This window comes from Motacilla alba, chromosome 6, assembly GCF_015832195.1.
Source record: "Motacilla alba alba isolate MOTALB_02 chromosome 6, Motacilla_alba_V1.0_pri, whole genome shotgun sequence".
In the NCBI taxonomy this organism is placed as follows: domain Eukaryota; kingdom Metazoa; phylum Chordata; class Aves; order Passeriformes; family Motacillidae; genus Motacilla; species Motacilla alba.
This window is the reverse complement of record NC_052021.1, coordinates 17,726,506-17,742,003: the sequence shown is the minus strand read 5'-3', so window position 1 is coordinate 17,742,003 and position 15,498 is coordinate 17,726,506. Positions and strand designations below refer to the sequence as shown.

The 15,498-nt window shown below is 40.4% G+C and overlaps 1 protein-coding gene across 1 annotated transcript; it reads right to left on the bottom strand.

Annotated features, from left to right (window-relative positions):
• Positions 1-219: 219 nt before the first annotated feature.
• On the bottom strand, positions 220-10,846 carry LOC119702874 (neuropeptide Y receptor type 4-2-like). The gene is made up of 2 exons (XM_038141534.1): positions 10,705-10,846; positions 220-5,134 (listed from the first exon to the last, which is right to left on the bottom strand). Exon 2 carries the CDS (start codon positions 5,015-5,017, stop codon positions 3,884-3,886), a length of 1,134 nt encoding a protein of 377 aa, XP_037997462.1. The 5' UTR covers positions 5,018-5,134; positions 10,705-10,846; the 3' UTR covers positions 220-3,883.
• Between the last annotated feature and the right edge of the window lie 4,652 nt (positions 10,847-15,498).

Below are 15,498 nucleotides of genomic sequence, written 5' to 3'. Positions count from 1 at the left end.
TTTGTACTTGCCTGTCCTCCATTGTCAGCTGCACTGCACCATTGTCCTTTGGAAAAATGTGTCAAATTATTTATCCTTCACACATCAGTGGCTCTTATTACACCATACACTTTTTTTCTCTTGATAAACACTAGTTGAAGACTACATCTTACATATTTTATGTTATGAAGAGTATTACATCATTTTACAGAAGCAGGCACAGAGAAGTGACACAGACAATATTACTTTATTTGTTATTCTAAGATTCCCTGTAGTGTGCTATTTATATCACAGAATAAGTTGTTCTCTTGCTCTGAAAACCTTGCTGTCTTCTTATAATGTGTCACAAGAGGCAAGATTATGAAAACCTTTTATTAAAAAAGGCACTGTAAGGTCTTAAAATTGTAGGAACTCATGATTTGCACCACTCCTGCCTATTTCTCCATCATTGCTTTTGTGACTCAGTAGCAGAACTTTAAAGAGTATACCCAAAACCATCACTGTATACAATGAACACAAAAATGCTCAATGCTTCTTACACAATAACAGTATCTCTTATTTACAGATAGATAAGAGGTATGCAAGCTATTTCTGTTCTGTTACCTTCTGCTGGGACCAAAGAAACCTAGCCGCCCTTGGCTGCATAAAGCCTCAAAGTGACAAATAAAATGGCTCTTTCAACTATGCAGGCATAATTTCACCCAGCCTTGTGACCTTGTCTTCAGAGGGAACAGGGAACAGTTGCTACAGAAGTTTTTTAAAACTTACAGGGTATTATCCTCTACTGCATTTGTGCACAGCAGCATAAGCCTTGGTGTATGCACAGAATGAAGAATTGGTACAGGCACCTTTCCTGTACATATTCAGTCCTTTGGTACCTAGATATATTTATTTTTCTGTGTTTTCTTTAAAGTTTATTTAGTTACTTAGGAAATTTTAGAGTTGAAAACAATGTATCTCAGGATAGTAAGTAGATGGATAGACTGCAGCTGGCTGGGAGTTCTGAGGATCTGCATTTTTGCAGTTAGATGTATGGGTGCAGTTTGGTGGCTTTTAGTGTTTAAATCCTGTAGTTTATCCAGTCCAAAGTCAGTTAGCAATAAACAGTAGTTGACTCCAAAGTTGACACTTTGCTTAATCACGAGAGGAAGATAACATCCGTTCGTGTTTGTCTGTGTTATTGTAAAGTTGGATCTGCTTGCTTTATGTATCTACTTGTGTTCATGGAAACAAATGGCCACATGAATTACAGTTAAACAGTGTCAGATCTTGCTCACATTTCTACCCTTTGCAGGAAGAATTCAGATCTGATGCACAATGCCAGTGCATAGCTCTAGTGGCAGGTCTCTGCCATACTGTAAGCACTTTACCAAAAGTTTTCATTTAGAGCTAGTGACAAAGTGACAAGGACAGGTTCATGGAAGTACAAATGCTAAATGTGTTTCCATTTCAGACACTGATGCTTGAAAAGTTATATACCTAAGACCATGTATCAGGTAATTTTCCGTGTTTGTGTTTAGCAGAGTATTCTTACAATAGCTTTGCAGACACCTTGGCTAGCTAAATGCTGGAATTCTAACAAGTGCAAAAAACAGGCAGAATTACTCAATTACTTAAATTGATTCTAAATGCAAAACAATGACAAAGTTGATACAGTATTTAAGCCCTGGAATAATACAGCACAGTTTTGATATAACTCACACTGATTAGGAGGAGCTGCTATATTTTGTGCTACTCAGCATCCTGTGGTGGTTTTGGCTACAGCAGCAAATTTTAAGATGCAGCTAATGTAAGAGTCCTCTTGTTCTGTGTTTCTAGTAGACTCGATGTCCAGTCTAGAAATCACATTGCATGCAAACTAAACAAGAGAAACAACTTCTCAGCATAGCATAGCAAGTAAAAAAGAAAATAAAATAAAGCTGGAATCCATTTGAAAAAAGCAAAAATGTCTTGCCACGTACTTGAGGAAGATAGAAAAGGTTATCACACATTAAGTCTCTTACTAAGATATACAGTTTCTGGCCAGAATTACAGGGGTGACTGCATCAAAAAAGCTTCTGCCAGAAGATTCTGCACACAAGAATTCAAGGCCAAACTTCAAGCTTTACCACTGAAATCTGTGCACCCAGCTCATGGCAAGAGGTTACCTTTTATTTCTGCCAGCTGGGGATATGATAGCTCTTGCTGCCTTCTAACATAGGGGTTAGCTCTTGTCCTTGGATACTCTGCTCAGCATCCATATTCCTGTCAGTTCACAGCATGGCAAGAAGACTTTTCCTCACCTGTCTTTATACCAATTTGTCTGATCAGAGATCTGCCAGCTAGGGAATTTCTAGTTGCTTTCATAACTATACACTTGATATCTTCAGCTCCATGCAAACTTATTGACTGCAACAAGTAATCACTGCTTATCAAAGCACAATTCATGTCAGAAATTACCTCAGCTGACCATCCAGTCTGGTCTTCTGCTAAGGTTAGTTTGGGAAATCAGGACAGAATATGCTTCAATATTTCATTAGCATTGAACTGGTTGGTCTCCTTTTTATGCTTGCTACCTGTTTTGTTTTTTTTAAATCTGTACCTCAGTATGGCCTTCTTGGGCATGCCTCGGTTTCTCAGTAGTCACTGAGCAATTTCTCTGGCTCCAGAGGTTAAAAAGAATTTATAGTTTGTAGGTTTCATGAACAAAGGCTACAAATAACACAGTTGTGAAAAAATATGACCTTCATTTTACTAGAGCAATTGACAGTACTACCTATGTGACTTGGCTTCAGCCTGACCTGGATTCCACCCATGTATTTTCATTGACCTTCTTTTGATTTTTTGGAATTTAAGCTTCACCTGTGCTGCTGATGCCAGTCCCAGTGAGTGGGACTGATATCTGACATCAGGCTTTATTTTTTAAGAAAACTCAAATTCTCCATGCATATGCTTATTTCTTTGGAAGTGTAGCCACTCTGGAAACACGTGATTTCCACAAACAGGTTTTCATGCTCATTCTGACCTTCTGAATTAGATACTTTGAAATTAAAGTACCAAGAAGATGCTGAAGCAGAACGTCATGTTGCTACCAAGTCCTGGAAGAACTCCTGTAATCTGGCCATCTTGTACCATCATGACATGAAACTGTAGGATTGCAGAGCTTGGTGATTGACAGCAGCAGGAACTGACTCATGTCCATGTAGATCTACAACTGGTTTTCATGTGCTTAAAAACAGTTCTCAGTATCATCTCAATGCATTTTGAGTTTAATCCATCAAATAACATTCTCATTTGCTGCCATCCTTCATAAGTGACTGTCTTCTTTACATACCAGGGTCATTGTTCCTTGTCCCTACTTGCAATGACTATTCTCAAGCCCATGGCAGAGAGTGAAGTTTCATAGAAACAGGCAATTGTTTTATGTGAAGATCTGAAAGATTACTGTTACTTAATGGGCTGTGAGAGGTGGTAAAAAAAATGATATTTACATATCTCCGTTCCACTGGTGTGTCAGCTGTGCATAAAAATCTTACTAATACTGGAAAACTGCAAGAGTCTTCTCCCACACAACTTTTGGCAGCCTGCAGTGATGAAACTGGAAATCTGGTTTGCTCAGGCAGCCATGGTAGAGCTACGAGTTTTGCCAATAAACCCATGCCAGCCTCTGTGCAGGCACAGCTTAGTCACTGATCTTAGAGCAGCTGCTTTACATCAGCCCAGTCTCCTCAGTGTCCGTACCGCCTCAGTGACACGAAAAGCTTGTGCACCACAGCAGCAACTGTGAACATTTACAACATTACTCTGCTTGTTCTTTCAAAAAACAGGTAGTGATGGCTTCCTGTTCACATCCCAGCTGTGGCATCACCAGTTGCTTTATATACCCACAGGTGGTGTGGGGTGTTAGTGCACCCTTCTGAAATGTTTAGATAGAATTGTGCCTGCAGTTCAACATCAGTGACCCCTTGGAAATTTCAGTCTGCATGGTGGATAAAGGCAAATGATCATATTCTTCCATTGAGGCAGTTACTGAATTATGCTGGCAGCTTAGAATCAGTGACTTCACCTCTTTTTTGAAGTTGCTGTTTAGGAAACCATAGATAACAGGGTTGACACAGGTAGAAGCCATAGCTACCAGGTGGCACAATGAGAAGATCAGGTTGTGGTGGCAAGGCGAAATGATTTTGTAATTCCAGTCCACGATGGTGTTGAAAACATGCAGTGGTAGCCAGCAAACAGCAAAAGCAGCAACCATGGATGCTAGCAAGATGTTTATCCTTCTCAGCTGGACTGCTCGGTTGCTGTACTCACTCTTCTCAAACATGTCCTTTCTCTTCTGCAGCCGCAAGTAGATTCGCAGGTAGCAAAGGATAATGAAGAACAGAGGGATGCAGTATTGCAAGAGCAGTAAAATGGTAGTGTAGATAAGTTTGTGCTGCTCAGAAGGCCACGAGTTGATACATATTGCCTTATCAGTGGAAAAATTCATGAAGTGTGAGAGCTGCTCATACAACTCATTAGACAAGATGGATGTGGTCAAAAAGGGTAGGGACATGAGACATGCTAAAGTCCAAATCACTCCAATTCCTAGGTAGGCTTGCGAGGTGTTTGGCCTCCAGCCAGTCGGGTTTATGATGAGCTGGTGTCTTTCCAGAGCAATAAGGACAAGGGAAAGGATTGACACTGTCACAGTTGTGCACTGAGTGAAAGAGGTCATTTTGCACATGACTTCTCCAAATATCCAGTAGTCCATCATGGTGTAAACAACGGTGAAAGGCAGGCAGACAAGACACATAAACAAGTCTGAAATTATTAAGTTGGAAATTAGGATATTGGTGACATTTGCCTTTTCCTTCTGCCTGGCAATGACAGCAATCAGACAGATGTTTCCCACGATGCCCAGAACAGTCTCCAAGCTGTAGGAGGTGGCCAGAAAGACAGTAAGGTCGGTGATGTTCATGCACTGATTAGAAAGGTTCATAGGAAAGCTTCGGCTTGAGCTCCAGTTCTTGTTGATCAGGAAATGAAAAACATCATTAACAGCCCTTGTCTTATTCATCTTGAATCCCAAAATATTTATGCAAAAGGGTGGTAGTCAAACACAGTCTGAGTCTTCTGGAGCCAGCCTAAAAGCGTTATATCTGTTCTGTCTGGCTGTGGAAGGTCCGGGTAATATCTGCAAAGGAAAGGAAAAGAAAAAATATGTTTAGTTATGCTGCAAGAAATTAGTCAAAAGGGTAAGGAGGGAGACAGGGAAGCAAATGCCAGGGATTTTGTGTATATTCTGCAGCTCCCTCTTACACAGTTTATTAGATCATAAAATGGAGCCCTTTGCTACACTGTGGTATGAAAGTGTGTACAACTCTATTGAATTATGACCATGTTTATTCATTGTGAGGTTGTCCCATGGATTTAAGAACATCTTAACTTCATTATTTCACGCAGTGCAGTATCTTGAACATCACTAATACAGTAGAGTGGTGATACAAGAAAATTGGATCAAAACCCACCCAGGGTAAAATTGTGTGCAATTATGGTTTTGCAAGGTTCTGATTCAAAACTGGGCAGAGGACATTGTGAGGCTGCATTTACCTTAGTTGTGCTAAATGTCAATGTGCAAAGCAAGGCATATTAGATGCACAAAGCCAACATTAAAATATCTTCTGTGAAATTCATTTGTAATTGCAGCCAGAACTCACATTTGTGCAAGACAATCACCATGCAAAAATTCAGGCTCATTCTCTGGAGGGATATCATGGGAAAATTTTTAAAAAGTCTAAAATAATTCAAAATAATTTCAACATATTTCAGCTTCTACACAGCTGTGATAGGTCATGGGAACTGCAGTCCAAATTTCTTGCTTCCTCATTCCAGATGAACTCCAGTGCCCACAAAGCATTGATATCTCCCCTAAAGTGACCATGACAGGGTTTATCAGAAATACAGTCCAGTTCCCTGATTTTGGCTTTAAGAGTGAGTGATTTTGATAGTGTCTTATAATTCCTTCTGGGAAGACTTTTATTGATTCTCCCTCAGCATAATTTTGCTTTTTTCTTTTTTTTTTACAAATTTGTTGTAAAAGCATGTTCGATCTGCTAGATAATGTTCCTGTACAGACAGATAGGTCTGCTTCAAACTCACTACTGCAAGCCATGAGCTGGGACTTTCAGTGGGATTCAAGGAGCCGAACCCATGGAGTTAATTGGTGCTGCATACTTTTGGAAATCTCAGTCACAGGACTGCCTGACTCTCCCAGATGACTCCTGTGAGCCATAGAAAAGGCTGCTTTATAATCCTGACCCTCGAGTCCAAATCCTCTGTGTCCAGGAATCAAAGAAAAAAAAATCTGACTCTGCTGGGAGTTCTCATCAGGCCAGAGGCTTGATTCCTAGTTTCGTGCGGTTCAAGGGCTTGTAGTATGAAAAGTAAATAAATACTCGGGGAATGACCCTATTTAACCACTGCATGACACTTTCCTCAATGATTAAACATCACTCAAACAAGTTTGTGGGGTGGTGAAAAATGTCTGAGATTCAGTAAAAAACAACTGATTATGGTATGAATGCATAAGTAACATGGTATGGTGAGCTTATCACTTCAATTGAGTAGCATTTATTGCTGAGCAACTGCATGCCTAAAGACAACCAGCACAGTGCAAAAAGCACCCACTATCCTATCATTTTCTTTGCCTTGTCTTTCCCATTATGAATTTTATTGTTTTCTAGAGATGTTGCCTCTCAGGAACTAAAGAAAGCAATAGTGTGCAGTAAATAAAAGGATGGTTTGGGATCATTGTTCTGCTTCATCAGCAAAAATAAACATGTACAGTAAATTCTTTTGTACTTTGCTGGACCTGTTGATTTATATAAATCTATCTCTCTTTATCTGTCTATCATCTATCCATATCCATCCGAGGCAGTCAAGACAAAATATAGTAGCCCTTTCTTTCTCATAGTCTTTCATTTCCTCAGTAGTTTAAATCTTAAATAAGAGGGGCAAAGAAAATTTTCCAAATTGAGGATATAGGTGTAACTCCTTCTGTCCACTCATTTTTTGTGTTGTTGCTCAATCCATGTGAACAGATTGATACACTTTCTGGAAGAAAAACAAGCAGCAAAAGTGATGTATGGATTCCATGTGTACATGGGGAGTGTATGGTGGTCTGTTTCAGTGCAAAAAATGATATAGAATGAAAACCTTCAAACATTCCTTGTTTTTAATGATTGCTGGCCAGTGGAGATACTGCAAACAAAACAGAGCCAAGGGATGGGCAGCCTGCAATATTATTTTGTACCAGTCAGAAGAGATAAGTCCTGGCATTTGGACAGGACAAACAGATTTTGCAGTAAACAAAACACGTGAGCTTTTTACTACGATCCCAGCCTCACGTCCTTAGCTACAGTATCCTCAACAACAAACACATGGTTCTCTTTTGTTGCTTGAAAAATATGAAAATATGCGCAGTTATTACAAACATCTGTGTCCACAGAGCAAGCTCTCTCAAGGGTCCCAGACACTTTTGGACACGCTAGTGCAACAGTGAGAACTAATAATGCTGAAGGGAAAAAAAAGAAAGTGGTGGAGCCACCTGAAAAGCAGAAGCCAGTTCCCACAGGTTTACGGAGCACATTTCCAAGAGAAATAGCAAAGATTGTGTGGCTGTGTGTTGGTCACTGATGGTAGGTGTGGTGGGGATGAAGAGCATCTCTGCAATGTGTGTTCTTGGGTTAGGAGCTCCCTCTCTTTCATCACCTTGCATTCTGTGGTATCCCACACCAGTTGAATGGCAGGCACTTCCTGGGCATTCACTCTCACGGTACTGCCCGGAGGTAAAAAAGGAATTATCACCCTCTTATCACAGATAAGGAGACCGTGAAAGGGAGATGGGACATGAGTTGTCCAGTGTCTCAAGGGAACCTGTGATGCACCATGAGGTGCTTTAAACCACCTGCCAACCTGACGTCTTGGGAAAAGTCAATGCATAGATTTCCTATGTCTGTAGTGCTCTCTAACTCTTGCTCCAGCAACCGTAATGTAAAAAGCAGACCCAGAAAAACAGAAAAATAATTATTGCTGTGACCTTACACTTATGCATCCTATTATGGTATCCTTGGGTGGCGGATCCTCAAGGGTAGTCACTCCCAAGTGATGTGTTTGGCTTTCAAGGTGTTTGGTTGCCATTCAGTTTATTCTAAACCAAGAGCCAGTACAAAGCAATGTGTGCATATTCTGTTTAGACATTTGAATCAAAGGTGAGCTAATACAGTGAATCACCAGTGCAGTGGGAAAAGGGGTGTTAGTTAGTCCCCTCATTGTATTGAAGGTTTCTAATTACTCCAGAAAACATACCAATGAGATTATGATCTAAGAAAAAACAGCTTTTTTTTCCCCAGAAAATGAAGCAATATTTACTTGGCTTGTAGGACTAAGAAGTATATCTTCTAAATCGGTTTGTTGAGGGAGAGAGATTTTTGCTTGTTTTTTTCTCATTTATCTTTAAAGAAGAAAGAGGAATTCTGTTCAGACTCTTAATGAATGTTGGGAAAGAGTTCAGTAACAAAAACTAAGATGTTCATGAGAGTTTCTTCTCTAGTTAATGCAGCATGAGACAGCTTCTCTAAAAAGCAAGTGTCACAAAAGTCTGCAGCAAATTAACAGGATACAGAAGGAAGAAGACAACGAGCTTTCAGAATTAATCTTAGTGTAAGTTCAATTCCCCACATACATCTTTTGTAGACATTTATCACTCTTCTATTTGTGTTGGAAGCAAGACAGAAGAGCAGGCAAAGTTTGAAGGGTCTGTCTTGGTGAACAGCACAGCCTCCTTAAGTAACAAATGCCACTCAGCTTGTCTCAAAAAAAAAAAGAAACCAAATTATCACTTGTCACCTCAAAAGTCTTGCCCCAGGGCATTATCCAGAAAAATTCCTCAAAGGAAAGGGAATTCTGCAGAAATGAGTCAGGGAGAAAATGAAACCCTCAGTGGGTTTCAAGGAGATTGCTAGACCATAAGTGGCTTCAAGCACTTAATGCATGATTGCTCTTTTGAGAGATCTCTGGACTCAAAGACATCCTATGAAAACCCCTATAAAAACATTTTTCCTGGAGACAGGATAAAGCAGGGGGCTGCTACAGATGCTGGCTTCTATGTACCCACTGGAAAAGGGTGGGTCATTTTTGCAAAGCTGATCATGATCATCCACTGCCTGTAATCAAATAACATTCTCCATAGTTGTGATGGACAGTGAAAGTCAATTTCTACATCAGACATTAGTCAAAGAAAAAAACATGTTTGCAGTGTCTGGCTTCATTATCTGGTACTTAGAAGCACTTGCTTATCTACCCCAGAGCCTAACTAGTTGCTCAGACAACTGGCTTTCAGTCCAGAAGACATTCTGAGAGAAGTAATTCCTAAAGACACGTGGTGATTGTATCACTTATTTAAAGAGTTACAGCAATTACTGGGAGTAAAGCTGCCTGTTGTCTGCTAGGAAAAAATAAAAAAGGAGCAATGGAACAGTTCAACACAATGGCAGAATTTACATTACAGATATTAATTATGGTAGGGGGACTGACTGACAGTGGTATCCCCCTTTGGCTGCCAATGACATCATCCCAGTAAAGCAGATTTAGCCTGTTTAGCCTTACATACTAAAGAAAAGTTAAAAATCACTTGGCTATTATTACAGCTTCCCAGGAAAGCAACTCTTAACCAGAAGAGGAAACATGTCACTGAGTTTGCACAGACATCCCACAACAGTGTTAAATCCATAAGGGATCCACTACAGCGAAAGTTAATGATGGACTCTTCACCTCTTTTTAGCTTTGTATTGCAAAAATATTGGGAGAAACTATCTTAGTTGAAAAAGCTATATAGGAAAAAATTTCTAGAACCTGCATAATTAGGGTATAGAAAAACTTGTGTATATTAACATGTTACAAGTCTATAACATAAGGGGTGGCATGAATATCAAGGTTAGGGAATTCTTTTTCCCCCTCTCACATCTGCATGTTTTCTGAGGGAAACCTTTTGAAGCTTATTAAATTCTTATGGGTTAATCTTCTCTGATCCTGTAGAAAGCAGGGAAGTTTTACAAAAGCATTTACTCCAACTTTTTATTTTCTGGTTAAATTCATAGCAACCTTACCAAAGATAATGGAGCCAGCTCACGAAGGTAAAATGTGAATAGCAAATCAGCAGACTGGAGAATGGTAGTTAGCCCCTGATTTTTTAAGAGTAATGGCCTTTATGACATGTTTGCTACCCAAGAGAAAAAAAAATACATTTTACAAAGATGATCTTTACCAAAGGACGTGGTGAATCTATAAAACATTGCAATGGGAGCCTTAGCAGACAGTCAGCCATGATATCTGGAGAGTGATGTGTTGTATCCTGTCTGAAGCTGCATTGGTTGTATGAGGACCAAGAAATCTCAGGGACTAGAAGATAAAAAGTATTTTCCAGTGACCAGAGGCACCCAGGAAGGTTCTTTCTGTCACATCACAGGGTGGCAGGGAGCACACTGAACTGCAAAGGCCCCTAAGAAGCTGCCACCTCCCTCTTGCACCCCAAAATGTTGCAAAGCTTTGCTCAGTAGATACAAGAGTTGGGCCTTTCATGACAAGTCAAACAGTCTTCATTAATCAAACATAGTCATCTGCTTTTTTAGCAATAACAGGTGATAACTTTAATAAAGAGATGTGAGCTCTTGACACTCTGAAATAGATAATTTAGAAAATTCTTACCAGTTACTGGTGGAGAGAATCTCTGCTGTTGGTGCGCATTTCTGTTCTGGAAGAAAGCAGAAATGTGAGAGTGAAGTAAGACCTTTTGTGTCCTTGCAATCCAGGAGAGAAGCTCTGCTGGTCGTTCTGTAGGTAATTTGGATGGCATCTCTCTCCCTCTGCCCCTCTCTATCCCGCCCTCTGTCCTTCCCTCCCTTCAACTTAGCCAATGAATTCTGCCCTATGATTATGGTCTGACTTTGAAGTTCTGGCTCCCTCTGCTGTTGTATAAATATACAAATTCTAGGGATACTTGGGAGGAATAACAACTTCAGAAAAGAGCTGTGAAGTATCTGAAGTACAGCATGCCCCCATGCTGTACGAGTGTGATCTCAAGTGAAAACAAAGAGACAAAATACAGACATAGAGCCTAATCCTCCTTGCTGAGGCAAGATTTCTGTAGAGCTCCAAAGAAAATTTTGCCTCATAGTTAACAGGCCAGTAGCAGTTTTCTCAGATTTTCCATTCCATCACAGACAGATTGAAATTGAAATTTTGAAATTTTAATTGAAAAGTTGAAATTTTCTTTTAGAAGGGTTCACACTAAGGTACTTAAGATTGTGAAGGGGGAAGAGACCCCCTTGTTCTCAGGAAAAGAACTCAGAAATGAAAGAGCTCTGAGAAAGGTGGAAATAAAGGGGGGAAAGGGGGTTGCAGAAGTGCCAGATTTCTGTGATTTTTTTTCCCATGTCTTTCTCATCAAAAACCAAGGTAGAAATCAGAGTTGCAAATTTTTCTCTTGCACTAGGAAAATACACAAACAGAATATTTCCAACAGCTATACCAGAATAACCTAATTTTGGTCTTTATATAAAAATAGTTTTCAGCTATGGTCAGCTACATAATTAGTCCAGTGGCTAATACTGTTCTGGAGCCTTTCTTAGTTGTGATAAGCAGTGGTAGCAAAAAGGTATCTTTATTTGCAGGCATGTAGTATGTTAAGAGAAATAGAATTCAATATCAAAATAAGTGCAAGTTCATGTGAACTAAACTAAAATTGAAAACAGTTTTTCATTTATACTGTACATTTTCTTTCATTTTTTCTGGTAACAGCTATTACAGGTGTGATCTACTTCAAGAGCTTAGCAGACAGCTTTCATCATTAGAGATATAAGCAACGAAGAAGTAGGGATATAAGGTATTTTGGTATGTCTCTTATCTTACTGTGCAGAGATGCGCAGAACTGGAATATATATAAAGAACGGTGTAAGCTGGACAGCTGTCCACAGTTGATGATTTTTAAATCAGGGGTTTCTTGAGCTGCCTCCTATTTTCTGTTACTTTTTTTTTTTTTCCCAGCCTCCTTTTCAGAGGCTTTATTAACCAACTAGCTTGAACCAGCACCCCATATCCCAGCATTTCCCCTTCACCCAGGCACCCCTGAAGGAGACGAGCTTTCCAGTCTGCTGATGGAAAAGCACATGTGGGCTGTGCTCGGCATGAGAAAGCATCAGCCCACACAGATCTTGAGCTTCTGGCCAGCTTTGCAGGAAGTAGAAGATTCTTCCTATCTTACTGGAGACAGAGAAGCTGAAATTATTTATTTGGCTGGCTTGTACCCTTCTGTTTCTTCCTTAATTTATTTATCGTATGTTTATTTGTACTGCTGTTCAAAGCATTAAAGAAAGGGGAGGAAAACCATTAGGAAACAGACAGGCCTTTTCCTGAGGGATATTTGGATTTGTGAAGCTGTTCTTCTGTTCCCTTCAGCTGCAGCATTCCTTAGCCAGCTTTGCCTTCACACCTTCCAAACATTTAAAGATCCATTGGGCCACTTTTATTCTCTCAATTCAGACATTTGGGCAGAGATTGCAAGCTAGCAAATAAACATCTGCTCTCTTCTTAAAGTCAGTAGAGAACAGCTGTATCATGGCTCCTGAAACACTGCTCAGGGCTCTGCTGCCCAGGGATCAGGAAATGACTTAGCCCCCAGGATCTTGCTATGTCATCTGGGACTTGACAGATTTTTAGGATGGCTAGCTTCTCTAGCCAGATCCTGGCCATTTTGGTGAGGTGAATGGGGCTGCATTAGAGTCCTGTTACACATATGTTCTTTCCACATTGTATCCAAACTGCAGGATGAAAATGCTCACTATTAATGAGCTGATATGAGAGCAGCACTTGGGTCATTCCAACCCTGCAGACATTCATGGATCTGGGACTTACATGCATCAGCAGCCACTGAGTGGAAGCGGTGCAATGAGGCTGGAGCTGCCGAGAGCAGCTGTCCAGACTGCAGCACAGAGGGAACAATGCTGCAGTTACCCTGGAGTGAGAACAGCAGCAGCAAGACAAAGATGCCAATGCAAACTTCCTCACGTGAGTCTGGACTCAGCACCTCACTGAAAGAGGTTCTGGTACTTGAGCTGGCTGGTTTGTATCTGGACATGGTTCACTTCCCAGTGGGAACTACTGAACAGTAGTCCGTAGAATCTCTGAGAGGATCCCAGCCCATTAAGTCTTCAGAAATGAACAAGAATATTTGTATGGGTGTGCATAATAATGGAAATTCCACATTGGAAGCGATATGGAAGTACTGTAGTCCCAACTATTGCTAGTTAAGTGCTGTCAATGGACCAGTCCCATTTGTTGTTGATAGGGGATGAGGCAAGGAAACTGTAGCTGACATGGCATGGGGCTGTCTTAGCTCTCAGAGAGCAATAAGAAGCCTTGTTCCCATTCTCCACCCATAGCACATTCTCCTGTTATCAGAAGGCACTGGAGAACTGTCCTGCTTGCTCTGCAGCTGGTTACAAAAACAGCTGGACTCCATGGAGACAATGCCTTTCAAGGAGTTACGGGTGCATGAAGAAATAGTCCTCTCTGCTCTGGCCAAATAACTCCTTCCTGCAAGTGGTTATGGTGACAGCAAGGCCTCTACCAACCAACACTGGCTGCAATCGAGCGTTTCCCTGCAGTGACAGGATTGTCACAGCAGTGGGATTAGCTGCACTCTGGATGCTTTGAGGGTCTCCTCCAGCATTCCTGTGTCAGATCTTCAGCCATACCAGCCTTCCTTGCTGGAGCCCTGATACTATGTCTCCTTTCCTCTGAGCATGAAATTTCAGAGGCCAATTCTGCTACAGTACATTTAGCAAATCTAATTGTGTTCCAGCATCTGGAGTCCTGCTCTCTCTGGCACTGCTAAACAGTGAGCAAACAATATCCATAAAGAATAGTACTAGGCACTTGATGACAAAAGCATGTGGAGAAAATGTACCATGGAACAGGACATAGTCCAGGTGTATGCTAAGTTTATCCGGGCTACATGGCCTCCTTGTAGATATTTCACGAAATTTGGTTTGGCTTCATTTTGTGAGAATCTCTACCTCTTTCTGAAGCAGAATTGCTATTTCAATCATTATCAGCCATCCTGAATTTGTTCATAACCTTCATTCCATGGGGGGAGCTATGAAACTGAAGTATCTGTACAGGACTATTTCTGAACTGCATAAATGATGTGCAGAAAAGTAGGCCTGTTACTCAGGGGTCCCCAGACAGGCCCTTATAAATGAATCCAGCATTTAGGAAGCAGATAGCATAACCCCTTGTATATACATCTGTATCTACATCTACCTCCATAGAGGTACACAAATAGGTACAGAGGTACACATATAGATACACAAATATTTATTTATTTATTTATTTATATATAACTGGATTAAATCCTCTGATTCATCCTCCTCAAGTAGAGAAGTGAGGGCCTCTCTGATGTCTGTTCCTCCTAGACTGGTCATAGCCAGATACAGGGATGTCCATGGCATTGGTCCCAAGATAGCACAGGGGGATACCATCAAAGGGAGCTGCTTCTTGTTCCAACTGACCATGAGCCCCAAAAAATTCTAAAAGATAAATTGTATTTCACGTTTTGTCTTCTTTCTGGAATCATCAATCAATTTCTTATTGACTGACATAGATGGGATTTTCTGATAATTGGTAAGCTGTTTTCCTTATTATGTGCAGGTTTTCTACTTGTATGTTTTCAGCACCACACTTTAAATAGACCATGTGATTGTGGTTTTCCACAGCAGATATGGAAAGAAGTTGTTGTTTGCATCAGATGAAATATTTAATTGTAATACACTTCAGGAAGGTAGAGGACAGGCAGATGAGGAAAAGCACTATGATGTCAGTGTTGAATAAACTGAACACACTCAAATTATTTGTCTGGGCCTTTTAAGCTGTACAGCACTCTTTTTATAATTGCTCTTAATATTGTATAAATAGATTTTATAGGATATTTCTCATATTAACTACTTTTATGGACTTTGCACCAGGCACAGTGTAATGCCTGAAGTCCACAGGCTAAACATGATTTATAGTCTAGGTTTCCTATAAAAACAGCTTTCATGGGGTTGTTCATCAGTGGACTTTGATCCAAACAAGATTATTGCAGGAAATTCTACCCTGGTATGGAAGGCTACAGAGCTATTTATATGGCACCTCTTTGCAGTATGTTGGACTCTAAGGCATGGGATTGCCATTTTTGTAATGTACCAGTTATCTCCTGGAGAATATGTTCCCTTGTGCATCTGCATTAATGGATTGACCTACACAAGGCACCAAGGTGAGGGGAGGCTTTCAAGGGGCTGTTTTTCTGGTTTGTTTCATCCCATTTTTCTAGCACACAGGTTACTGGGGGAATGTCAATAAGTGTAATAGCATAATGAGTCCGTGTGTCTGGCAACAACTTATATAATACCTGTTACTTTAAAAGCTAGATGATTTCCAAATCAATAATTAGGTTGACAAACA